This window comes from Lepeophtheirus salmonis, chromosome 5 (assembly GCF_016086655.4).
Source record: "Lepeophtheirus salmonis chromosome 5, UVic_Lsal_1.4, whole genome shotgun sequence".
Classification (NCBI taxonomy): domain Eukaryota; kingdom Metazoa; phylum Arthropoda; class Copepoda; order Siphonostomatoida; family Caligidae; genus Lepeophtheirus; species Lepeophtheirus salmonis.
This window is the reverse complement of record NC_052135.2, coordinates 8419061-8445659: the sequence shown is the minus strand read 5'-3', so window position 1 is coordinate 8445659 and position 26599 is coordinate 8419061. Positions and strand designations below refer to the sequence as shown.

Below are 26599 nucleotides of genomic sequence, written 5' to 3'. Positions count from 1 at the left end.
ATGACAGGAAAATCGAAAAAAAATTTCTAAAATACTTTTTTTTAGAAAAAAAAATCCTTAAATTGAATTTGGGTGGCTAATTTTAATCCATAGAAGTAATTTTCTAAAATTTCTCCATTTTTGGGGGGTACAGACCCCCCCCCCCGAGCAGCCGCCCCTGACATACATATAATTGTAAAGGACGAGAAATCAACAAGGAATTGTGTTCTTGTCCTTGTGGAAACAGAGCATAAGTATAGAATAACTTAAATACTATATTATAAAATAGCCAGGACTAGTGTTGTGTTGGTCCTTATATCGGACTAAGAACCGCAGTCCAGTCCCACGTGTCGGTCCTTAAACAAGGTAAAATCGATCCCTCATGACGTCAATTATGGTGCTTTTCCTTTTTTTATTATTCTGTTATATAATAGAATGTATTTTAATTATCAAAATAATATTTTTTTCAAGATTTATGCAATCATTTTTATAGATATTTCTTATTTGGCTAAATAAACCATCGACATTTTTATGAATAATTCCAAGGACCGATCCTAAGACTGGACTTGACCGAATAAATAAGGACCGACACAGCATTAGCGATGATGTATCAAGTGAGACGAGGGTATCAACAGGTGACAAAATACATAGAGTATTTCTGTGTTATCGAGGTAACACCGTCAGAACAGACAGTCCGAAGAAATGATCCTAAGACTGGACTAGACCAAATAAATAAGGACTTACACATCAATACTTTTTCCTACCCAAATTGGGATTAGGACCCCCGTTTGGCATATTCCGGCCAGCCTTGGCTCTTTAAAATATCAGCATTTTTCTATTTGGACTGGATTTAAAATTTTGAAAGGGAGAAAAGACGTCAAGAAGATTTAACTGACCCGACAAGACATGCTATATATAAATCCAAGATGCATAGAAAAACAACTGCATTTTTAAGCCATTAAATATATATATATATATATATTTTTGAAAGTACAACTATCATTATTCTTGGTTGCAGAGTATTTTTTTATTTGACTAATTAATAATCCACCCTTTCTTACAAGAAAATAAACTCTTTACAGGACTTGACTGTACAAGAATCTTGTTTTTTAGTACATAGGTTAACGCATAATTGTGTGTATTTCCTTTTAAATTCATTAATGTAAACGTTATTTTTCTTCTTTTTTTTTTTTTTTTGTCTACAAAGCAAATATTTTATTACAGAAAAGACCACTAAGCTCTTTCCTTCCCCACTTGTCCATTTAAAATTCTTAAGCAAGGAGGGAGTAGAGACGTCGAGTGTATGTTGCTACTCAATATATTAATATTATATTCCTTTGAATTATTTTTATTTATTATTGTGTTTTATTTCGTTTCGTTTCTTGAGGTATTGGATCATAATAGGGAAGGAAAAAAAAAATCTGCTATAAGAATTGTAGGCGCGCACTCGCGCGTAGAAAGAAAACTCATGAAGTGAGTTCAAAAATACACGAGTTTATCTTCTTTTTTTTTAAAGTGGATCCGAGTAATCCACACAATAGACAATTGAAGAGGTGTAATGAGTGTTGAATGATTATGAGGATATGATGGACTTTCCAGACATCGAATTCATTCAAGAAGATGAAGAATCTACACAAGAGATTTTTGTGGAGGATTGGAGATGGCAATTGAATATAGGAACCTTGACCCTCTCCGTTGGATGGCTTGTCATATCCGGAGTATTTAATATTGTGAACTTTCTTGGAGTGATATGTAGTGGGAAGCTACGGCGTGTGGGTTACTTTCATGTACTTCTATTGTTCAATATTTTCCATGTCCTTTACTTCTTTAACCATGTTGGGTACCAAGTGTTTTGGGAAGGAAGAGTGGATCATTTTCTCTATGGATCGTATCCATCAACAAGACTCTTCAAGCACCCATACTCTCCCTTCACGATCACAAATACACTCTATGAAACGGAATTAGTTCTCCTAGGAACAGAGTTCTACTTTCTCACAGCTTTGACTTTTGATGTATTTTTGAAGAGTTTTAGACCAAGGAAAAATTCACGAATCAATCATTCCCGCTGTGGTATTCTCCTATTTGCGATCATTTTTAACGGATGCGTAATGGTTATAGTCATTACAAGGAGATTTTTTCCTCATTTACTAAACTATTTTGGACTCAGATCTTTCATCCTCTCAAACTATCTCATTGGCTTTCATATCATTGCTCTTGTTGTTTTCATTCTCATCCCTGGCTTACTCATCACTTTACTTGGGGCGACAAACTGGGTTCGCACTCGTGCCAGTACATATCCAATATCAGTTGCCCGAAGACGAATGAATTCTTTAGACACTACCTTATGGATTTTGAATTCATTTACCTTACTTTGCCTTCTAGGAAAGGTCATAGTGAATTTAGCCATCCAAACCCACACCATCGATTTGGCCTACAGAGATTTTTGGACTGTTGTAGGCATTACTTTACTATACGAATCTGTGCCCATTCTCTTAGGATTCTATCCCATTGTAATATGTTTCAAAATTGCTGGAACAATTTGTTGTAAAAGAAATAAATGAATTGATGTAGTAACTCTGAGTTGATCTTATCTTATTTAAACGTAGCTGTTATTAATTATCAACAATGGAGTGTGATAAATTATATGTTTAAAACTGTTTTTTATCGTCTTTTTTGAGGGATTCGTCGTTATCCCACCTGAGGTTGAGAGGCTTGTCATATCCCATGATTTTTCCATAATGTTCCAAGTTCTCTTTAAAGTTTTCTCCATCGATGAAGAGAGGTATGTTATGAGCCTTGAATGTGGTAAACATTCCAGGAACTGAGGGAACATCCACGTCTTCAACTTTGAACGTAATCTACAAAGAATGAAGAGAGATTAAGAAATGAATCAATGTAATGTCTCGAGAGTTAGTACTCTTAGTCAATATATGTTACCTTTTTGGGCCTGAGGAAGAGATTGTATGTGACAGCAGTGTATGCGTCCTCCGCTGGGTTGTAGGTTAGGCGTGTCACATACTTTTTGGCAAATGTGTGAATGAGAAGAGGAGTGGCAAAGGTAAAAAAGGAGATAAAAGTTCCAGCACCAATCATGAGAGCCACATTGGAAGATTGCATCTGAAGAAAAATAACGGGTTGGCAGGCAAGTCCAATTCCAGAGGTCATGAGACTAAAAGACTTCACTAGTTTGATCTGCGTGCTCAGAATCCCTTTGTAGATCTCCTTCTCCTCGGCTACCGTATTACTACGGGGGAAATCCTTGGGAACGTGGGTGGAGCAGAATCGGGTAGTCAAGCGGGTCAAAGGAAGACCCATCCGGAAGAGTCCTCCCTTAGTGGTAATGAACATCATTTTGGACGAAGAGTGGAGGTTGTGTGATAGAAATAAAATTCTCTCAGCTGTTTTTATCAAAAGCAAAACATAAACAAAGACGTAGCATTCAATGGGCTGTTTGTTACTTAACAGACAACCCGTATTAATTTCTTATGTCATTACTCATTTGTTCATATAAAATGAAAACCTCAATAATAATAAAAACCAAGTCGTATTTTTATTATCATTAAAATCACATTATTTTAATGATCCTATTTTTTTTTAAATTACACATTATTTAAATTATTTTGAATTAGATTTTATTACATTCTTCAAGAATTACTAAACATGCATCTTATTCAGTCCATGTAATAATTAAGTAATTGTATTTATTTCGGAATTGTCTTTAACGATGTACAACAAGTTATACAGTAAATTTTTTGTTTCTTTTAGCGATGGATAAATAGTTATGTTGTATTGAAACAAGCTTTAAAGCACGGGATCATGGATCCCCTACTAAGTACTATATTCATATGTGTTATGTACACAGAAATTGATTATATTACATTAATATTAAGTGATTGAAAATAGGAGTGGAGAAGCTGGGCCGTAGGAAATGATGTTTTCCTACTGTTGGTGTGCCTGTTGTGGAAGGAAAGAATTTACTGGAAAGAGGCTGAGCTCTCTCTTAGTGTGTCTTTGTATATCTGAGCTGTGTAAATATAAGTCCTTGAGTGTCATTTAATCTAATCTAATCGGAGCTGGTGAGGTGCGAGTGTGAGTATGTGTGATCCCCTTTCTCCCACTCTCTCTCCCTGTCTCTCTGACTTTGTGTCCCCCTATCTGTACTTCTTTTCTTTCCCCCATTTGATTTTCTTTCTCTTTTCTTTTTAATGATATATTCCGGTAGTCAAGTCTTGATAGTTGATTCCGGTGTGAAGCTAATTAAGTAGGAACTAAGAAAATGTTGGCTCATCGTCTCCTGGGATTCCTTTTCCTGGGCCTAGCCTTTGGCGCAGAGCAGGATGAAGAGGAAGTGTCGTCGTCGTCGAGTTCCAAGAAGAGCTCCAAGGTGGTGAAGACGGAAGATGATGTGGTGTACCTCCCGCCCAAGGATGACCCAGATGTCTATTTTGGAGAGCATTTCGATGATGTAGCGGGGTTCGAGAGACGGTGGACCAAGAGTTCGGCCAAAAAGGAGGGGAAGGAAGTGGATCTCTCTCAATATGATGGGGAGTGGAACCGTGAGGCTGCTCTGAAGGATCCTTTGATGGGGGACTTTGGGCTTGTGCTGAAGTCTAAGGCGAAGCACGCAGCCATCTCTTCCCTCCTGAGGAAGCCATTCCTCTTCAAGGAAGAGCCGCTCATTCTCCAGTACGAGGTTAATTTCCAGAAGGGGCAGGACTGCGGTGGCGGATATCTGAAGCTCATCTCGTACGACAAGGCCTTCGAATCCAGGGTAAGGAGTCCGCTTCTCAGCCTCTCTTGCTCTTACATTGTATTTTTCTCTCTAGGGATTCAACGACAAGACTCCCTACACCATCATGTTCGGCCCGGACAAATGTGGCTCTGATGCTAAGCTCCATTTCATCTTCCGACACATGAATCCCATCAATGGCTCCATCACAGAGAAAAATGCAAAGAAGTTGGATACGAAGGAACGCACCAACTTTGAAGAGTTTTTAAAGGACAAACGACCTCATCTATATCGTCTCATCCTTCATCCAGATTCAACCTACGAAATAAGCATCGACTACAAGATTGTGAATCATGGATCCCTTTTGCAAGATTTTGAACCTCCTGTGAATCCACCTCCAGAGATTGATGACCCCAAAGACTTTAAGCCCGCAGATTGGGACGAAATTGAAAAAATTCCAGATCCTGAAGCGAGTAAACCTGAAGACTGGGATGAGGATCAGCCACGACAAATTCTTGATACTACGGATTCCAAGCCTGATGGGTGGTTAGATGATGAACCTGCAACAATTCCAGATCCTACGGCAGAGAAACCTGAGGATTGGGATGAAGAAATGGACGGAGAGTGGGAAGCTCCACTAGTTGATAACCCAACCTGTGTTTCAGCACCGGGTTGTGGTGTTTGGAAAAGGCCTATGATTGACAATCCACTTTATAAAGGAAAATGGCGTGCTCCTCTCATCAATAATCCAAATTATCAGGGCAAGTGGAAGCCAATGAAAATTAAGAATCCTGACTATTTCAATGATCCTGAGCCTTTTAAAAGACTTTCATCCATAGGAGCCGTTGGTATTGAGCTCTGGTCTATGTCAGAGGATATTTACTTTGATAATTTAGTAATCACGGATAATCTGGAAATAGCCAATTCATGGGCTGCTGAGAGCTATGACTTGAAGATTCAAAAGCTAGACGCTAATGATGCTGGAATGTTTAGAAGGATTCTTCTTTATTCCAATAGAAATCCTTGGCTCTATGCTGTTTATGTTGTACTTGTTGGACTTCCCCTTGTTTTAATTGTCACATTCTGTTTCTCAGGAGGATCAAGTAGTAGTAAAGGAGACACAAAGCCTTTAGTTGATCCTAAGAAAACAGACGCCGTCCAAGAAGACGATGACGAGGAGGAAGATGATGATGAAGAGGAGAATGAGGATGATGAAAGCGACTCTAGTATGCCTGTTCCAGAGCCTTCAGTAGAAGTTAAATCATCTCCTAGAAAAAGACGCGCAAGGAAAGAATGATTTTTTTTTTTTTTTTAATTCTGGGTAATAATAGTCTCAATGCTATCGTCGATACTAAATTTGATATTAAAGTGTTTTGGAGAAAATTAGCATGTTCATACACACTCAATTTTTTTCATTTAAATGTACGATTTTTTTGATTTTTTTTGTTTTGGTCATTTTATCGTTTAGTTTGACTTATTTCGCAATTTAGTATGTATATTTTTTGTTTTATTATTGCATTTTATAACTTAATATTACTCTACTCTATGCAACTGCGCTCAACCTCTATTCCGACACAAGATGAACTTTCCTATTCTTTGAAGATACGCATAAGTTAGAATTATTTTTTAATAATTATTGTTATAGTTAATTTTCTATAATAATTATTATTTATTGAAAACCTTTAATTTATTGTTAACTACCAATACAACATGTAATGTATTATTATCGATCCATAAAGCAACTTGTTAGATAATTGTTCTTGTTTGTTTATTGCAAGGTCGTTTCAAACTGGTAACCTAAAAGCCAAAAGAATTAGTTTTGTTTGTGAAATGCATCTCTTTTTTAATTATCTTTGAGCGTTCAGTTTTATGTTGGAGTACGTGTGCAATAATTCTTATTGCTATTATTATTTAACATTAAGTATGATTTTTTCTGTTTCACTACTCTATGATTAATATTCATATCCTTGTTTGAATTTTTTTTAAATTGTATCAATTAAATAGGAAAATTGTTAATAAAAAAAACGAGCTTAAGTGAGTGCAGTTTCTTTTTCATTGATTTATTGCTGATTCATTTTTTATGTATATAAAGTAAAATATAGAAATTTCAACATTAATATTTAAAAAGGCTAAATCTAAAAAGACATGTCATGGCTTGTATAAATTGAGCTAGTTACAAAGGCACGTATAACGAGTAATAAAAATATTTTTGAAACAGCATCATGAGTCTGAATAACTAAATATAAATCATTTGACGATATATATAAATATAAAAATAAGGTATTGTGAATAAATAAGCTCTATATCACACATATCCCATCATCATCGGGGAAAAACTTGTTGCTAAGACTTGAGAAACTCCTTGTCGGCAAGATATGACTCTCGAAGGTAGGTTTGGAATGAGAAAGGGACAAAAGCTGTTCCTTGGCCGCCGTAAAATTTTGACATAAACTCGACCCAATGAAGACGAAGTGTGTGAAGAAAGGCAGAGAGCCCTTCCATGAGAACTAGAATAATAACTGTGGCCATTGCCCAAAAATTGAAAACAAAAAATAACATGACGGAATGTTTCATTTCACGACCAAATCCGCTTTTCATCACCATATTCCAGAGTACTTCAGAGAGTTGAGAATGTGCAAGAGAGAGAGCCCAGAGCCGAAGATAGGATGCTGTATGTGAGACGGATCCAAGGACATATTCTATCGTATGAATTGCCTGAAATATAAGAATATCTCCAAAATTTTCTTGTTCTACTTGAGTTTCTGTTTCATCTCCAATACTGCTGTAGTTAGAGCGACGAAGAAATGAGCTCACTAGAATCTTGATCGGTTTTCCAAAAAACATAACTGGTATCATCAGAAGTCCAAAAATCAAGAGAACTTGTTGTAATTCTCTTTGACCATCAAACATATAAGTCTCTTTCCCCTGGCAAAGAGCTTCCAACTTGGGATCGGGTTTATCCTGTTTCATGAGCATCATATTTATGAATGTTATGAGAAGACTAGGTGCACAATGTTCGGACCAAATCCCATTGCCTGCAGAGTACATGATCCACTTGAAGAATATCAAAAAAATTAAATAGCAAAAGGTACAAAGAAGAAACAGTATTTGAGGAATGAATTCAAATGCAATATCAAATGTTTTCTTGAAGTTGATTTTGTTCCAAAGGGAGACAAAGACTCCAAAAACCATGTGAGTTAGACCAAAAATGAGAGATATTTTCATTTTGTAAGTGTTTAGAAAGGTTATTTTATTGGAAGACAGTTGCCATACAGGATCAATGCCTAGAACATATGTATATCCTGAGTTTTGAGTAATGTTTGCCGGGTCCAGCATAACAGACTCTCCAATATCGTTAAAGGAGCCATGAAATGACCACGCAGATCCAAAAATATTGAAGGAGCGGGAAAAGCAATCATTGTATATAAGCCCAACATAAATCGAGAATATCCCCATCAAAAGAACAATATAACGTCCTCCAAAAAGCATAACAAACAACTCATTTTCTATGTCCTTCAATTTCTTTTCATTCAGTACCAAGTAAAGAGCGGTCAATAGCATAATAAGCCCATGCCCAATATCCCCAAACATCACACCGAAAATAAATGGGAAAGTGATGACAGCAAAAGGAGCAGGATTTATTTCTCTATAGGAATTGATACCATATGAATCTATTAATGCCTGAAATCCACCAGTAAATTTATTGGTTTGATTAAATGTAGGGGGATCTAATGGGCTGGAAACAGGTTTTAGAATCGGAGACATATTGGATCCAGATGCTTCAGCTCCTTTCTTTAAAGCATCATAAATTTCCTCAACATTAGCGATCGGTAACCAGCAATCTGCAATCATTGCATTATTCGTCACATCCAAGTTAAACATGTTCAAACAATGGTGCACTCCTTTAATTTTACGGATCTTGATGTACCATGACCTTAGATTCTCAGCCTCACTTCCCAATAAATTATGTAAATGATCCTCAGTTTTTTTTATAACTTTTGAAAGATCTTCGAGTTCAGTATTTACGTTCTTATTATTTTCAATTCTTTCAGACTCTGAAGTTGGACAAGGATACACAGTAGCGTGGAATCCATCACAGACTTTTTTAATTCGAACCCGCAATTGTTCTCCTTGGAAAAAAACCATAAACGCACTTTTAACTAGGGATTCGTTTGTAGTTGGGTTCTTCAGATCTTCACTTATCTCAGATGCTTTGAGCAAAACGTTGCCTTAAAAAAATATATACAAAAACTTGTAAATCAATTGAAATTAATTTTAAGAGGGCAAAAGTTAGCTACCCTTTGAAATCCTCCAAATCATTCTTTCAAAAGATGGAAGTCGATTACGATCAATAACACCAGCGATGATATGGAATCCCATTTCACCAACACCAATGGAAGAGTACGAGATTCCTTGTTCTTCTGTAGTACCTGAAAGGAATATGTATCATGACATTGAAATGATCTATTTGAAGAGCATACTTACGAAAGAGATCCCCCTCTTCTGAAAAATGCATATTTTGATCAGTGAAGAGATTATTAGCTTTTCGAAAAAGAACTTTCATTTCCATTAATTCGAGTAGTTTTTTCTTTAAGACTATATAACTGTTATTAACTTGGATCAAGTCTTCCTCCGATTTAATTAAATGGGTTTCTAATTCTAACATTTCACGCATGGGAGGTGTTGTTGGTTCTTGCCGGAGCTCTGCAAGAGGTATATCATCCATCATACATTCCTTCTCCAAGAAACGACAAATCCTCTCCATATTTTCACATCGTTTAATTTCAGAGACAAACTTTCTTTGAAAGGAAGACAAGTCTGGATTGTGATCCAGAAATTCTACAAGTCCAATCTCACCGAGTTCTGAGATACAGCGATATGCAGACTCACTCTGAAGGAAGAGCTGATATTTGGACATTGTCTCCGATTGAAAGAGACTGGAAGCCATTTTGTGCTCCAAGGAGGAGTATCTCCTACCTAAAAGAAAAGATGAAATATTTAAAATAAGGTTTGGAAAGGGATAGATTTGATTTAAGGTTCTTATTTGGGAGGAGATAGGGGAAGAAGAAGTACCCTTGCTTTGGGAGGTGATGGATGTCATGGGTATAGTCTCCATAGTCGCAAACTCAAAGAGAGAAATTGAAGCAGGAAGAGTGAACTTACACTCAAAAAAGGACACTTGCGACTTGTTGTAGGTATGTTATGTTAGAGTGGAGAGTCTGAATCTCTCCCTCGCTGGAGTCTCTTCTTTTTAACAAGTATTATATCCAGTATTCACTTATTATTAAGTATCAATTTTAAGTAGTATTCACTATATTCTTATATTACAAATTAATATTTAATTCTCTGTATCCCATTTCCCATTGGATTGGTCGGTGGGATACAAAAAAAAGGGGAGTTTATTTTATTGTTATGGTCTATTAATGATCAAATTACCTAAAAGAGGAGTCTCCTCCAATTCCCAGTTTCTCTCTCCTCCTACAACTACGTCCCTCATCTCCTCAGATAGATTATAACTGACTTGACGTATCTACAGAGTACAAACTTGAATCTCCACTCACTTGCGTAGAGCAACATTTGTCATTTATAGTTATTTACAAATTACATACCCTTTCCAAATAATAATGCACAACTGAGGACGAGATAAGAGCAGGCCGAGCGACGTACCAAGTCTTCTATGAGTCCCTTATGAATAAAATATCAATAGCCAATAGCAATAGGACGACCTTATCATCAAGGGATTAATCTCTTGGATTCAGTAGCGAAGAATATTTATATAATATATATATATGTAGAAAATTAAAGGACGTCTTGCTGCTATAACTTAAGTAGTAGACCTGACAGCTTTAGTGCTGCAAATTACAATGAATAATGATTCTCCGTAAGGCTTTAACTTTCACTATCTCAGCTTTGTCTCTTTGTTCTTCCCTCTCTGTAGTTAGTAAGCTGTCCCTCTAGCTGGCACATAAGTATAACTCCTGCATGAGGTCACTTTCCTATTATTACTTAATAACTTAGTATTTTTAATATTTATTAGTATAGGTTGCAGCAACTGAGTCGGGGAGGATATTTAAAACTACTAATTAGTATTGTCTCACCAGTTTGAGCATCATCTGAAAATAGCATTACATTTATCATGAATTATTTCATGAAAACGCTTCCCTTTATTTCAAGATAGCAGTGCTACTATTATTATAAGATACGCTAGCTTCGAATAATTTTAAACATTTGTATCCTTCCTGTTCCTACCATTTATACTATCAATAGGACAGCATTTTTGTCAAAAAATGAAAGTATGCTGTAACAATTTGAAATTAATAATATTAATTGTTGTGATTTTTTTTAAATTTGTCTTTTGTAAATAAAGGGCTATTACATTTTTGATTTTTCTATTATAGATGTAAAATATTCAGAAATTCACTATACCTCGCTTTATCGTAGTAAAATGCACAATAATAAGAACTAATTTATAATATTATGCAAACAACAATTACATATTATTATTGTCCACTTTCATAACAGCTTTATTTTCGACATACCGTAACTGATGGAAGGTATTCATTCACATATGTTTCTAGATATATGTATAATAATTCCCAAGGTAGTTCCCTTCAAAGTTAATATACTACATATTGTTCTACATGTATTGAGTATTCAAAGTAATGACTGACCAAAAAAGATCTGTAACTTTTGCCGTAATCCTGGTGACTAACAAACAAATAGAAACAAAAACATATAACTTCGTTGCAGAGGTAATTATTTTTTCTTCAATCAGATGAATCATTACTGAAATAGTATGGAGTCCTTTATTTTTGTAATTTAAAAAAAAACTGAGGTACACCCCATATATCAAATAATTTATCTTATCTTCGGAACCTAGGGTTCAATTTCAACAAATAAAGTATTTCTCAAAGGTAAAAATATGTGGAAAAAGTATTATTCTGAACTTGTTTTGATTTTAGCTGGTTTTGGGGCCATGACCCTTATATTACTTTTGATCTTAAATTGGTTTACTTTGATTAAATTTTATCTTAATTAAATCGAATTAACTTTTTTAACTATGAATGTTAAAAAAAAAAAAAAAGATATGGACAAGAATCATTTTTTGTGTTAGATATATTTCGAGGAAGGAAGAGAATAATTAGAAAATATGAAAATTAGATTTAAAATTAACTTATGAAATAAATGTATATAATTAATATAGTGGCGTATTTATTTCTAATTCTAATCGAAATATTACCAAAACAAAACATGTATACTAAATACCATTAAATTCGGAGTTGTTAAGGTGAAAATCTTGGGGCAATCTTGATATGGAATAACCAGGTAATTATATTTATAATTGTTTCTTCTGAGCAGTAATATCATTTATCACCATGCAAAATACATTCACAAATCATATTCATATATGATTTTTCAATTGAAAAGAAATATATTATTTTCAAGTAAATCTTTTTGTTTCAGGATTCAGGAACTTGGAATTTCGTATATTTTGAAATACCTTTTTGTTTCATTTGAAGAATCATTATGATATATTCATACAAAAATGTTAGTCTGTGTAAATATAAAACGGAACTGATTGATTTCTTGAATCGACAATAACTTCATAATATATCATTTACTAGTTACAATCATAAAATCTTATTAAGCATTTAGATACATTATAATTAAATGAATTGTGGATATTTAAGACTTAAGAGCTTTGTTGTGTTAACTGACAAAGAAACAATTATTAAGTAGTACATATAATTTTAGATCCTAGGCTATATGCTAGATGGAGCTGTTGCTGACAGCTGTTTCTTAGAATTGCACAATTATTATGATATAATAATAAAGTTTCTTTAATAATAACAAAGATTGAGAAATTCAAATATCAAATGAATCAAAAAAAGCTCAAATACGCACTTACAAATTATTATTAAGATATATAAATGTGATCAAATGTCCCTTGAGAATGAGTGACTCCTCGGAGTGGAGGAGTCCAGAGGAAGAAGAGGTAGAGGAGGAGGATAGTCATGTCTGCGGTGTTTGTAAGAAGATATTATCCTCCATTGAGGGCTTCCTGGAACACAAAAAGACTTGTGTTTCAAAGAAGAAGGTTGCGGTCCGCAAGGAGGTCGTCGTAGAAGAGGATTCTCTTCAGCTGCAATTGGAACAGGAACCACCAACAGAAGCAGCAGCACCACCGCCACCTTCAAAGAAGCCACCTCCAGAAGTAAAAGGATGTTCCCATGGCAACTGCCACTTTTCCTCCAAATACCCTCAAGTCCTTCTCCGTCACGAAAGGACTCACACAGGGGAAAAACCTTTTTCATGCCAGGAATGTGGAAAATCATTTTCCCGACGAGACAAGCTCAAGACACACTCACGTGTACATAGTGGAGAAAAGCCTTATGCTTGTGCAGAATGCTCCTACCGAGCCATTGACTCCAGTAGTTTACAAAAACATCGTCGTGTTCATACTCACGAGAGACCCTTTGCCTGTCAGCTCTGTCCCTATAAAGCCAAAGACTCCTCTCAACTCACTGTTCACCTTCGATCTCATACTGGGGATTCTCCATTCATTTGTCCTCATGAAGGATGTGCTTCATCCTTTAAAACCAACTCGGATCTCAAGAGACACGTTCGTATTCACACAGGAGAAAAACCCTATACCTGTCCCTATTGTGATCATAAAGTCACCATTAAATGTAAGGCTCAAATTATAAACGTGAGTTATGAAATTATGTACATTAAAGTATAATTTTTTTCTTTTAACAGCAAATTTGGAGAGTCACATTTCATCGAATCACAGAAAGGCTGGAGGATATCAGTGTAAATTATGTAACTTTCAGACAGACCGTCTCACCTTCCTTAAAGAACATAAAAAATCACATTCAAGTATGTACAATTAATTATTTTATCATTGCTAATTTTTGCTCAAGTTTGCATATATTTATTTCTAGGTACTCTTTTAAAGTGCGCTTTATGTGACTTTACGTCAACTACACAAATGGCTCTTAGTGCTCATGTTCGTAAAAAACATGGGCCCAAGCACCTCCATCATTGCTCTTATTGTGATTTTACATGTCGGTGGGAAGGAGCACTCTCTGCCCATGTTAACAAGAAGCATGGAAGATCTGCTGGGGATAGCAAAACAACATTGACTAAATCACTTTGCAATCCCAATTTTCGATGTCATCTCTGCAATGCAGGTTTTGTTCGTGAAGACTCTTTGAGTAGTCATTTACGACAACATAAATCTCCCTCCCAAGGGATATTCTCTCCTCCTCTTCCTCATTCTAACCCTCCAGAAATAGAAACTCAAGCCTCAAATCCATTACTCACCTCTACTACTCATTCAGCTTCCTATCTAGTGACAAAAAATAACTTTGCACCAAATGTAGCAATAATGAATCCCTCCACTACTTATGTGACCCCTAATAATATTGAATACGCTGTTCCAACAACTCATGAGACGAGAACTCTTTTTCAACTTCAACCTTTAGGAAAGCTATTCTAATCTATGTAGATACATACATATATATAATTAGAGCCAAATACACGCGACAAAGCAGATAATAATATGAACGTAAAACACTATCGTAACTTCTTAATGAACATTGATCGATCGAATTTATGTAGCATGAATCTTTTTATTGTTATAAAACACTAAGTAAGATTTGAGAAAATATATAATTTAAGTAAATATATAATAGTACAACTTTTAATTTAAAAGAATGAGTTAGGTAGGACGAATGCACGAAATATATATTATTAGGAATAAAAGTATCAAAAACTTAATGTCGTCTTACATTTGATAATTATTAATTATCATCATCATATTAAAGACGGATCGGATTTTATTTTTACTTTGTTATTAGCCTGACAAGTTTATCTTTTAAAGTATACACAGATAGATGTATACATAAGTATGTACTCTATCAAATGTAAATTATATAAGTATATTATTAAAAAAAAGAAATAGCTTTTGAAACAATAAAATTTGGCACTGAAGAACAACTTACATTTTTTTTTCATCAGAAGGGAAAATTTGAAGATATTTTGGAAATGAACAACCGAAAGACACAAATAACAATTATAATTATGTATATATATATATATATATATTCGCATATATATATATATGAAATAATAATAATAATATTGTATACTTTTAAGAAAGAAAAAAATATAGTCGATTAATGATATTTTAAGATTTCATTTTCTCCTTTCTCGATATAAATACGCTATCTCAAGTACATAATAATAATAATAATAATGAGAATATAATTTCCAAAAATATAAACAAAAGGATCTGTATTTTGAAGGGATTGAAGTTTTTAAAGAGATCGATTTCATTTACATCATAGAAAACTAAATTTAAACATATCCGGGGGAAGGGGGAGGGAACACGACGAACAAATGGCAAATTTTTAATCATCCAATAAACTCATTTGTACTAATTAGAATATTAATCAGAGTATCTCAAAAATATTACTATTACTATAATAAATGATAATGAAAGAAGATTATTCCAAATGAAAAAATTGATTTAATTTTTTTTCTTTTCAATCTTCTATTCTTAAAAATAAGGATAATCGCACAATTGAGTGTGACCTTATTTTACTAAAGGATCATCCCCATACAATACCATTAATTAATTTCAGTCATATAGTAATGGATGGAAGGATATTATTACATAAAATTCCTAAATTTTCATATATATATATAAGCTCTCAGGGGGACAAATTGGTTTTTGCAAAAAAATAAAAAAATAATAATGATTTAAAAAAAATAATTAAATAATATAAAATAACCCTTCGGAATAACTAAAAAGATAACGCTTATTAAATATGATTCTTTTTTTAAGGGTGTGAAAGGGGGTGGGGTAGGGGGGCCACATAAAGATTATAACAACTTTTTCAAACTGCAAATCATCTCTGATATATGTAATATAAAAAAAGGGGATAAACTTCAATTAAATCAATAGATAATATTGTTTGTTTGTTTTTAAATATAAATGTATGTAGTATAAAAGAAGACTATAAATGAAAGAAACGAAGGATAAACAATTAAATATTCAGTAAAAAACCACACCAATTATTAGTAGTATTTCGTCAAGACTCTCCCACATTCAATCAACCAAGACATAGTGATCTTGTAACTTGCTGTCGTCGTTGACTTTTAGGTATGTGTTGAATTATCTCCTTGCACTTTAAGCATACACTAATCATACTTGTACCATCACCTTTTTTGAACGACTCACGCTCATGTTTCAACGTATTTGACCTCCGTAGTTTGACCCTAGAGTAATAAATGGAAAACGGATTAGTATTTTAGGAATACATCAAATGTGTGCCTTTTACTTTTTATCATGGGTTGATGTGGGAGTTAAAGGAAGACTAGAGGGTTCAGAGTTGATTTTATTGTTCTTAGGAATAGAGGATAATCTATCCTGGAGGTCCACAGAGGAATTAAATGCCCTAACTTTAAGTCGAGGTTGTTCATTTGAGTTCGGTGAGTCCTCACGTTCAAGTGAATCGTGTATAGATTTAACGGATATTTTTGAGAAGTCATCGGATGGAATTCTTATCTAAGGGAGACAAATAAAAGAAATGGTTTTTAATCAGGACATAGGCGTGCATTTTTCTTTTACCTTCGTCATACATGATGAACATACACATTTTTTACATAGTTTGCACTTATAGCTCCATGAAAAAAAGCCAAAGTAGTTCTTCATACATAAGAAGCATAATTTAGAACTTTCAAGATCCGTTTTAATACGAGGCTCGACCACTGAGTCCTCTAATTCAGCTTTGGTGTGAACACTACGAATGTGAATCATTTCCTCCAACGACAAGTCGCATTTATTGAAAATAGACCAATCCTAAATATCAAAAGCAATATTAAATGTGAAATTCAAGGATATAAAAAAGTTAAAATGCTTACATCTCTTCTAGATATTTTGCTGTTTAGTTTAGGGGAGCATTGAGGAGAAATAAATGAATCACCCTGACTCCCCAATATATTTGGCGTAGAAGTCATTGCCAAATTAAGCTGTCTCAACTTTACTGAGTCCGCATCAGAAGGAGAAGTGTAGGAGACACGACGTGCCTCCGGTAAAATAGGACTAAGATTCGTAACGAATTTGTTTAATGATGCTTCACTTCTCCTCTGAATATGCGAACGACCCATTCCGGATGAGAATACATTATGTTTATTAGCTGTAGGAGAGTTAGAAGGAGATCGTTTCAGTTCAGGTGACAAAGGCGAAGAAAAGAAATCATCATCCTCATCATAGGGATCAAATTTTAAAAAATGAGGATCTGGTCTAATAAGTCTTTTTAGATTCCCAGAGCTTCTACTCTTCTCACATAGAATAGAAGATCTCTGCTTTCGTGTTAATGAAAGTAGAGATGAAGAATTTGAAAGCTTTTTCGGTGATGTTGGTTTCTTTTCTTTCAGAGGATATGAAGAATCGAGTTCGTCACTGGTGTAAATGGAGGGGATGATACTTTTGGGGTATCCTTCTGAAATATATACGCATATATATAATAATTACTCAACTAGTTAATAAATGTATGTATAATAATGTTTCAAAAGAAAGAAAATATTTTTTTAATAATATTTAAAAAGTTATACTACTACTCTACCTATAAATGACTTTTTTGGAGAAGGTGGCCCAGGAGTCTTTTTGAGAGATGCCTTTGCAGATGGAGAGCAGATGCTTTTCATGAGAAGTTCTTGGGGAGTAACGTTCAATTTTTTAGGCGGAAGGACTCTTCTCGAAGCCTATAATGAAGGATTAGTAATATATTTATGTACATAAAAGAAAATATTAAAAAACTTACGGGTTTTAAAGGAGGACGAGATCGAATAAAATCTAAAATGATGTCATGAGCATCTTTTTTGACCTTAGGAGGCAAGTCACCATTGACCAATACCTTATTCAATTTGTATCTTCGAGATCGGATATCATCCATGAGAATTTCATAGGGAGTCAGTCCATATTCAATAGGGGTTTTAGTATAGTCTGTCTTTTTGAGTTTTACTCCCTGACGGAGCTGAAACATGGTTTCTTTCCACAAACATGCCTGAAAATCGAGAAAATAATTTATTATAATGATACACGCATAAATGTTTGTAACTTATTGTTCCTACCCAATCTAATAAAGCAAGTTCCTGGATTTCTTTGGCTTGATTTAAATCCCTATTTTGAACTCTCTCAATAAAAAAAGACAGTTCTAAAGCTTCCGTAACGAGTGCACGACAAACGTTTTTAAAATGTAGGTCTGCTTCCTTCGAGACTGACAAATGATTGGTACACAAATTGAGTACACGATACAAGAAGGATAAATTATGAGAAAGTTTATGGTTTGATTGTTGTTGAGTGGAGGATAGATCATCATGATCCTGCTCTATACCTTCGTCATCCGTTTCGATCGTTCGATGATCCTCTTCAATCTCTGTATCTTCAGAATCTGAAAGTAATATGTACATTAATATAAGTATGTAACATCATAAGTAAAGTACTCTCTATTTAAAGTCATTTTTCTACCCCAAAATCTTTAGGAAGAAGCTGAGGAGAGGCTTTAAAAAAAATTATATATTTATGATATTAGTATTATTATTCCTTTCAAAACCACTTTTTTTTATTATACACGAATACCATTTTATATTTATACACATATTCGAAAGAATTTTTATATCTTCCTTCTCTTCCTCCTCCGTTTATCCTTTTTTATAATGGTTGATGATGATAATGCCTACCTATATCTCCCTCCTTCTACTTATGAGTAGTAACATTGGATGTTTTCTGTTTACATCAAGTAATACCTAATGAATAAATATAGATCAGTGCATTAAGGTACTACGGAATAGGAAGGATGCCAGAGGGCTTCTTCTTCTTCAACTAACTATCCATCCATCCAACCTATTCCCTTATCAATTTTCCCACATTGCAATTAGAGGAATGATAATAAATGCAATATTCATTTGGGTATTTGATACTTGTAAATAGGTAATCATTTGTAGTGTTGGGGTTCGGTCTATGCTATGAAACAGATTTAATTTCCGTCCAAGGTACGAGACTGACGGACTGGACTAGTGTTGTGTCAGTCCTTATTTAGGACCCAGGACCGCGGTCCAATCCGGTCCCAGTTGTCAGTCCTTAAAGAAGGTAAAATCTATCCCTCGTCAATTCAATGAGGGTTTTTCTTTTCGTTTTTTTAATTATTCCGTGATATAATAAAATAAACTATACAACATATATATATATAACAGTATAATATGTTCGTATTATAATGAAAAAATATAATATTTTTTTCAAGATATGTGCAATAATCTTTATACATATTTCATATATCTTATTTGGCTTAACAAACCATCGATATTTTGATAAAACATTCCAAGGACCGAAAGTTAAGAACTGGTATCAATGATTGACAGTCCTAAGAACCGATATTGACCAGTTCTAAGACTGGTCTAGACTAGACCAAATAAGTGGGGACTGACACAAAACTAGTATGGATGAAAATATCGGCTAAAAAACAGTCACTTCATACTAAACCGGAGACAAATCTAACTGTCTCTGACAGAGTTTCAATGCTAGTAACTAGTGTTGGAGTTCGATGGTCTGATTTTTGTTGGACCGAACTAATTCGGTACTTTAAAAAAGTTTGGACTAGTTCGATCCAACGGTAAAATACCGTCTAGACCGGTCCAAAGGAACAATTTGGTCTTCCCAAAAAATCGATATTATTTAAAATTCGGTCTAGACAAATTTTACATATAAATTGTTTAGGACGTCAAATGTATTTTTAAATTGTGAACAAGGAACAATGATGTCATACAAAGTTTAAACAGAGAGAAGGAATTCCCCCCCCATCCTCCTCCTGGAATACGGAACTCGGAATTCGAGTATTTCCTGAGATGGATGGTCTAGATAAAAGTATAATCCTATGATTTCCCTTATGTTCCTTCTCTTGGAGAATATAGTAGTCCAGTTACACCGATCGTAATGAATTAAGAATGATTCTAGGTCTTAGGAATTATCAAATTACAAGTATGGCTAACTTTAGAATTGTTATATATTTTAGTTTTAATTTCATTTTGTAATATATGAATGTATAAATTTTGAATTATTCTGAATTTTATATGTATGAAGTATTTGTACTAGAACATATCGTGTTCTTTAATGATTATCCAGATATTCCTTATATATTATAATGAAAACATCAATAATGGTTGATCTAGAAAAAAAAAAAAATCTGTCTCTTATAATGAGACCAAATAAATCAGTCCATAGTCTGAGACCGCGGTCTGCACCGAAAAATCAGTCTAGAAAAATTGCTTTAGACCGAACCGAAAAAAAAAATCCCTGCTGGACAGTCTCAATACTACCAATAACCATATAGTAGTCAACAGTGAAATCTTTTTATCCTCTCTCTCACTCACTCAGAATGGAAACCTCATGTTTTTGTTTTGTTCATAGAGCATATATGATGTATAATGTACCTATGCATTTCAAAACAATATTGTTATTACATCATCAAACTTGTTTGTGGTCAAATAGATGACTTACCCTAATTCTTTCTTTTTTCACTCGACTTTAGGGCAATATGATGCAATAATTTTTTAGAACTGCTGAAGTAGTTGGTCACTGGTCGTATTTTATAGCACTTTTTTTATTATTATTATTGAGAACCACATGGAATATGTTAATAATAATGATATTAAAGCAATTTACAGAGTGTCTACACACATAACATGTAAAAAGAGTATTTTAATAGTGATATTTACTACTAAAATGACAATGGCATTCTTTTAGCTACAACACATTAAGGGTATGTGTAATATATATATTCATTACTTTTAAAATATATACTACTACTAGTAGTAAGTAGCCCCAAGGATTCAGTTTAAAATAATGATGATATGTAATAATAATAATAATATTCTGACCACTCCAGTGTGTGAGTCAAGCCATGTGCCTCAAAAAATAATTAACTATAATAATTAAAAAGAAAAGAGAGAAAAAGAGTTTGTTCAACTTTATAGATGTCTATGCATGACATTAGTGTGTACCATTTAAGTAGAGCCATTAAAATAATTCAGGCAAGACATTGCCATGTATATATGTATGTCTTCTTTACTCACTTTAATGTATGTAAGCAAGCCTTTCTGCAATTTTTTATAATTCCTCACACATAGACAATTACTGTCAATTATGACGACTTCTAGGTTACGCTTCAATTAAGAAAATTAATAGGAAAACAAAGTAAGCGAGGAGAAGGAGGAGGAACGGGGGATCAATCCTCACTGCCGCCAATCAAAAATAGTATTACCTAGTTTTATTGTATATCTTACACTAAAATGTATTAAAAACATTGTTATTACGTCGTTATACAACCTAAACATCCATAGTGTAAACAATAAATTAACTATTAAAATTCAAAGAATTTATCTAATTATCCTACTTTTATCGTCCCTAATAAATCCCCCCCCCCACCACCAAAAAAAAAAATGTACAAATCTATCTATCCTTTTATATGAATTTTCAGTACATATTACTTTGATTTAATCCGAATATCTTTCTTTATCATTGATATAAAGTATTAATCAATGCAGATATTGAGTCTTTTTTTTTATTCATGAAGCCATTTGATCGAGTTTAATCAAGAGATTTATTGGAAATTTGTTCATTTTATAAAAATATCAACTTTAAAACCTCAAGAAGACGTCTACATACTTGAATTATGTTGCAATTTTTGACGGCAATGAAAACGCTTTATAATAAATCGAAAGTATGATATTATATAGGAGAATAAATTTTGAGTTTGTCAACCACACAGCTCCACTCTCCAAAAATTTTTTTAGTTAAGGTCATGAGTTTAAGTCCTTCGGTTTGTCGGTTTCTATCATAGGATCTACATTGACGCAGCAATAATTAATTCACCAGTTTTCTTCATTAAAGAGGAGCAAGGATTTTGATTCGTATAAAATTTGGTTGTTAATGTTCATGCCTCCGACACTCTATAGTGTATAGACTGGCCTTCAAATCTGTCCATGTATAAAGTCCCGGAATCACAGTTTTGTTATTAGAGTGGTTATGGATGACTCATCATTAATAGGGCCGATAAATACTACCACTATAAAAGTTATTGGGGGTTACTGATTACAGCCCTGGTAATATGTATGTATATCTACACACTTTTAGACTTTATGTTTGAACATAAGAACAAATGGCTAAGGATGAGTACGCCAATTTACTTATAAATTATTCCGGATGTTTCAAAGCTGTTAAGAAATAAATGCTATTATATCGAGGTTGTGTTGACTTATTTTAAAACTTCCGGTGGGAAATGATAGCTAAGAGTCTAAAAAGTTAATCTCGTCTTTATTTTATTATTTTGAAACTATAGATCAAGGGAATCGTGAAAAGTTGTAGTTTTGCTTCGTGCGAGTGAAACAAAAAAGGATATTGTCAAGCCGACGGATGTGGACCTAAGAAATTGTACAAGGTCAATAAACGTCAAGAAGCTGAAGAATTGCTGGACAGGAAGCCTAGAGTTCGTCACCTCATAAAAAAGTCCTTGATTTGGTTCCCAGCTGGGTACAGCCTCACGGAAGGTGACATCCAGTTGAGATCCAAGTTGATCCCATGGGTCAAGGCCAAATTACCCAACAACAATGTGGTTCTCCAACAGGATGGAGTACCACCGAGCATACCACCAAGTGACCCCGTCCTTTCTCCAGAAGAACATTGTTTTTTTGGTAGAAGACAATGTGGGCAGCATACTCACTAGACGTGAACCCGTTGGACTTAACCTTCTGGGTGCATGTGGAAATCAAGACCTGTGACAAGCGCCACCCCAACACTGAGGCCCTGAAAGCCTCTTAAAATGAGATTTGGGAAAATATGGGCAAGGAATTGGTCAAAAGGTACCTACCTTCAGGGCGGAGGCCATCATTAAGACTAGTGAAGCTCGTATTGAACTGTAATAAACATAAGCTGTATATATATATATATAAAATAAGCAAATAAAAAAAAAAGGTGTGACAACATTAGACTCTGAAGCAAATAGTTTTTGATTAAGAGTGGATTTCCGAATCGGGAAATAGTTTTGATCCACCAGGTTGAAAAAATCTTTACACTGAGTTTTTGCTTCATAAATCAAGCTTTTGTGAATGCGGTTCCGGTCAAATACTAAAAAAAATTTAAAAAAACAAACAACAACTATATCTTCGTTAGTGTCTTAGAAGCCGAAAAAATTCCATCTGAACGTGACAAACAAATTTCGGTACGCGTATTTTTGGACACTGGCAAGAAGTTGTTACCATGTGTCCAGACTAACTACCCGGATATGAACGTGGTGTTCCAGGAGGATGGTGCGCCAGCACACACTAAAAAAGGCCCAGAAGTGATTGGAAGACAACTTGCCTTTCTGGCCTAAGAAAATGAGGCCCCCTACTCACTGGATGGCAACTCATTGGACTTTTTGGGTGCATGTTGATTCCAAGGCCGGCACCGTCCGTCACCCAAATATCAACAACCTCAAGGACACCGTCAACCAGCACTGCGATGCCATGTATGAGACTATCTGCAATAGTTGCAAGGCCTTCTATGGCCGCCTGCAAGCCATCATTGCTACCAAGGCAGGCTACATCGATGATTAGGGTAGCCAATACATATTAGTTATTTTATTGACATGCCCTATTACAACTCGTTGCTGAAATACATCTTAATAAAGTTCTAGATTAAAAGTGTAAAGATTTTTTTCGCCGCATCCTGAACATATTTTAAGTCTGACGTCTGCCAAATGTAATAATCTAACTTTTTAGAGACAGTACACCTGATTTAAAATAGAAAGTACGTATGTATACAGAGCACATTTCATTTATTCGTCAGTCATAAGTGTCTAATTATACTACTAATAATGATGATAATTATTTTACTCTTTTTAAAGAGAAGAGAAAGAGCCTGCTCACTCCGATAGAGGAGGAAGAAGTAAAGGAGAAGGCGTGATAAGTAACCCCTAATTAAGGAAGAAGAGCAGTAGAGTAAGTAGTGGATGATCTATGTGAGTTTTCTTCAAAGCCTTTAAGAATATTGAGGTATATCATTTCTACATGTACATAGAAGGAAAAATGTCCTAATCATAGCAATAAATTGCCTGAAAGAACAAGAACCCATAATGTTCTACATAGACATTCAGACCATGGACCGAAATTTCCTTCCTTTTTTTAAGTAACTTTTAAAAAACTAGTGATGTGCCGGGGCGGTTAAGAACGTTTTAATAATCGGAATCATTGTAGTATTTAATAAAAAAGGTTTCTTTTAATTAATCTCTTCTCTCTAAGATAGGAATGAATATGTAAAAATAAATTTATCTTTTAAAACTTATATTTTTCTACCTATCATTAATATGCAATCATATCAATAACCATCAGTGCCACTCAAAATATATTAGTTATAAACCAACTACAGAGCAAGATATTAATATACTGTTTATATAAACAGTTGAATTACGTTTTAGACCACAATTCAAATAAATTATACTTAATTTTAAGTTACTCTGTAGAACATAATTTATGAAAAAATGTATATAAAATGACCTGTTTCCAATAATTCTTTTGAAAATGTGATTTTTTGACTGACGAGTTTGTTATTCGTAATTCCTCGTGAGTTTTTTTTTTTTACAAAATCGAAAATACTCGAGCAGCAAAAATTCAGCTAAAAAAACTTAGTATATTTTCTAAAAATAAAAATAACGTGGGACCGGATCAAGACTGATTTTTTAATAAGCCGAATTTTATTAGATCAGTTTAGTTTGAACGAATTAGCTACAATTAAAACGGTCTTACATAAGTCTAGTTTGACCAAATTAGTTACAATTAAAACGTTCACAGACTGGTCATGGTTTTCCAGACAAAAACCCAACACTTTCCATCTCTTACAGTTTCTTTCTCTTTAAGCCATGATATTATATACATTGTACATATACGAGGGTAGTATTCAAAGTTTCAAAACCTAACTTAGATACAATACACTCTTTCTAAATTTGTATTTCTAATATAATAACTTTATATACTTTAAAGTACGTATGTATACAGAGCACATTTAATTTATTCGTCAGTCATAAGTGTCTAATTATACTACTAATAATGATTATAATTTTCTCTGTACTCGGCGTTGTTCTTTGCAAAATAATTATTTACTTTTCATCTTTGTAGTCCAGTCCACTATCTAGACTATATTTTTGTTTTGGGTGAATAATGGTGCATCCAAGTTTCATCTACAGTAATTAATCGGCGCCAAAACTAGAATTTATTGCATCTAAACTTCACCAACAGAGCGATACTCGATTTTGTCAATTTTCCTCCAAAACACTTTCAACAACTCACTCAAACGACTGTTGCATAACAACTGCGTGGCATCCAAAATGGCTGAAACTTTGGTGAGTAACCGTCAACAGATGCTAGATAGATGTGACAAGCTTTTATTTACGAGTGATGCCATCTTCTCGTTGAGTTTCAAAACTTTTCAGACCACCCTCGAATATATATAGTAGCAAATCCGAGGTATGACTGGGCCTAAGCAATTATGAAGTTTCGCTTCATGAAGCATTTCTCTTCTACTTCTTCTTCAATATATATACATATAATAATATAATATATATACTTTCAAACACTGTGATGAGAAACTTGCGATTTTCTATTTCATTACACACGGGAAAAAATATATAATAATTCAGGAAACGTCCTCAGAGTTACAAATAACAAGGATCTCTGCTGTGGTTGTTATATCTATTTGTTATTGTCATGATCATTTTACTTATTTATAGCTCTCTTTAATTCAAACTGAACAATACTCGAAGGTAATGTATAAATAGTTATTTATACATTGAAGTTGTACTAGGTATTACTACTAAGTTCAAAGTGGTCTACCCTATGTTTTATATCGTATACAAGTAGTAACTTGTATAAGTTAGAGAGACGTCCGCAGGTGGCAGACTGGAGGGGTATTAACCACTCTTCCCCCAAATCAAGGAATTATTTGGTCGATATCAACCCAAAAATTATTGTTTTGTGGGGAAAATTTAAAAGAAAATCGATGAAAATTAAATTTTTAATGCTTTCTTTGTTGTTTTTTTTTTCTTAAAAAAGGTCAAATTCGGGCCGATTCCAAAAAATTTCAAATAATTTTTTTTTGCACCAAAAAAAAAAAAAAAAAAAAAAAAAAAAAAAAAAATCCGTGGATGCTCTTGAGTTATAACCAAAATAATTTAGAATAGACTAGTGATGAGAATAATGCAATAAATTAAAATTAAAACGGTCTAACTTACAGTACTTTTCTCTTTCTAAGTATTATGTGGGACATTATAAAGTTTAAATACACAGAGTTATATAATAACACTAAAAAAATAGTTCAGAAAATTAACTATTTCTATGTACATAGTAATATTTAATTGAAATTTTGCAGCAGACTGCATCAAAAAACAAAGTGAAGTTCAGCTATTATTACATGATATTCGGTAATAAACAAATGTATGTAGAGGGAAAAAGTGGGATGGTAATTATTCCAACGACAAAGGATTTACAACGAAACTCATTCATATGAATGCATAATATATATATAAAGAACTCTACTAAATCACGTTTAATTGATCGATTTGCAACGCAATTAAGTAGAATTTAGCAAATATATATATAATAATACCCATCATACTCCAGCATCATAATTTAGCATTTGAAAATGTTAAACGCCTATAGGGGTTTATGTAATAAAAAAAAGAATTTGCAAAAATTTCTATTTGCAAAAATATATTTTCAAAAAAAAAAAAAATCACGAGGTTTATAGCCTACCTATAATATGTTCCTCTGAATCGATGTACATTAGGGTGGATT

At 33.8% G+C, this 26599-nt stretch overlaps 5 protein-coding genes across 14 annotated transcripts in view; 2 read left to right on the top strand and 3 right to left on the bottom strand.

Moving 5' to 3' along the window:
- Positions 1 to 1100: 1100 nt before the first annotated feature.
- On the bottom strand, positions 1101 to 3450 carry LOC121117507 (transmembrane protein 70 homolog, mitochondrial). The gene is made up of 2 exons (XM_040711969.2): positions 2917 to 3450; positions 1101 to 2837 (listed from the first exon to the last, which is right to left on the bottom strand). Exons 1-2 carry the CDS (start codon positions 3328 to 3330, stop codon positions 2628 to 2630), a joined length of 624 nt encoding a protein of 207 aa, XP_040567903.1. The 5' UTR covers positions 3331 to 3450; the 3' UTR covers positions 1101 to 2627.
- A 299-nt stretch (positions 3451 to 3749) lies between these two features.
- Positions 3750 to 6742, top strand: LOC121117506 (calnexin). Its single transcript, XM_040711968.2, has 3 exons — positions 3750 to 3811; positions 3870 to 4750; positions 4806 to 6742. Exons 2-3 carry the CDS (start codon positions 4256 to 4258, stop codon positions 6003 to 6005), a joined length of 1695 nt encoding a protein of 564 aa, XP_040567902.1. The 5' UTR covers positions 3750 to 3811; positions 3870 to 4255; the 3' UTR covers positions 6006 to 6742.
- A 10-nt stretch (positions 6743 to 6752) lies between these two features.
- On the bottom strand, positions 6753 to 10829 carry LOC121117504 (V-type proton ATPase 116 kDa subunit a 1). Of its 10 annotated transcripts, none has more exons than XM_071888208.1 (5): positions 10318 to 10642; positions 10145 to 10238; positions 9194 to 9685; positions 9007 to 9129; positions 6753 to 8937 (listed from the first exon to the last, which is right to left on the bottom strand). In XM_071888208.1, exons 2-5 carry the CDS (start codon positions 10203 to 10205, stop codon positions 7052 to 7054), a joined length of 2562 nt encoding a protein of 853 aa, XP_071744309.1. In that variant the 5' UTR covers positions 10206 to 10238; positions 10318 to 10642; the 3' UTR covers positions 6753 to 7051. The 10 variants fall into 10 exon arrangements, with proteins under 10 accessions (XP_071744309.1, XP_040567896.1, XP_040567899.1 ...); XM_040711962.2 differs by having other exon boundaries at positions 9007 to 9138; positions 10318 to 10628; XM_040711965.2 differs by lacking the exon at positions 10145 to 10238 and having other exon boundaries at positions 9007 to 9138; positions 10318 to 10829.
- A 501-nt stretch (positions 10830 to 11330) lies between these two features.
- LOC121117267 (uncharacterized) lies at positions 11331 to 14396 on the top strand. The gene is made up of 3 exons (XM_040711645.2): positions 11331 to 13398; positions 13469 to 13588; positions 13654 to 14396. The coding sequence occupies exons 1-3, from the start codon at positions 12663 to 12665 to the stop codon at positions 14208 to 14210; spliced, it is 1413 nt and encodes a 470-aa protein (XP_040567579.1). The 5' UTR covers positions 11331 to 12662; the 3' UTR covers positions 14211 to 14396.
- LOC121117266 (protein spire homolog 1) overlaps positions 14324 to 26599 on the bottom strand; it is a 71999-nt gene continuing 59723 nt past the window's right edge. Inside the window, exons 4-10 of the mRNA XM_040711644.2 lie at positions 17852 to 18171; positions 17542 to 17784; positions 17344 to 17482; positions 16640 to 17220; positions 16347 to 16577; positions 16057 to 16283; positions 14324 to 15994 (exon numbers count right to left, since the gene is read on the bottom strand). Of these exons, the coding sequence (XP_040567578.1) occupies positions 15829 to 15994; positions 16057 to 16283; positions 16347 to 16577; positions 16640 to 17220; positions 17344 to 17482; positions 17542 to 17784; positions 17852 to 18171 (1907 nt within the window). The 3' untranslated portion in view covers positions 14324 to 15828. The remainder of the gene's footprint in view (positions 15995 to 16056; positions 16284 to 16346; positions 16578 to 16639; positions 17221 to 17343; positions 17483 to 17541; positions 17785 to 17851; positions 18172 to 26599) is intronic.

Excerpts from the sequence above, each read along its gene's own strand:
- LOC121117504 (XM_040711962.2), bottom strand. The coding sequence starts at position 10,205 with ATGAGGGACGTAGTTGTAGGAGGAGAGAGAAACTGGGAATTGGAGGAG. Across the intron at positions 9,686-10,144 it reads GGAGGAGACTCCTCTTTTAG|GTAGGAGATACTCCTCCTTG; the intron begins GTAATTTGATCA and ends CTTTTCTTTTAG. Across the intron at positions 9,139-9,193 it reads AGAAGAGGGGGATCTCTTTC|GTACTACAGAAGAACAAGGA; the intron begins GTAAGTATGCTC and ends TATTCCTTTCAG.
- LOC121117267 (XM_040711645.2), top strand. The coding sequence starts at position 12,663 with ATGAGTGACTCCTCGGAGTGGAGGAGTCCAGAGGAAGAAGAGGTAGAG. Across the intron at positions 13,399-13,468 it reads TCATAAAGTCACCATTAAAT|CAAATTTGGAGAGTCACATT; the intron begins GTAAGGCTCAAA and ends TTCTTTTAACAG. Across the intron at positions 13,589-13,653 it reads ACATAAAAAATCACATTCAA|GTACTCTTTTAAAGTGCGCT; the intron begins GTATGTACAATT and ends ATTTATTTCTAG.
- LOC121117507 (XM_040711969.2), bottom strand. The coding sequence starts at position 3,330 with ATGATGTTCATTACCACTAAGGGAGGACTCTTCCGGATGGGTCTTCCT. Across the intron at positions 2,838-2,916 it reads TCTTCCTCAGGCCCAAAAAG|ATTACGTTCAAAGTTGAAGA; the intron begins GTAACATATATT and ends CATTCTTTGTAG.
- LOC121117506 (XM_040711968.2), top strand. The coding sequence starts at position 4,256 with ATGTTGGCTCATCGTCTCCTGGGATTCCTTTTCCTGGGCCTAGCCTTT. Across the intron at positions 4,751-4,805 it reads ACAAGGCCTTCGAATCCAGG|GGATTCAACGACAAGACTCC; the intron begins GTAAGGAGTCCG and ends TTTTCTCTCTAG.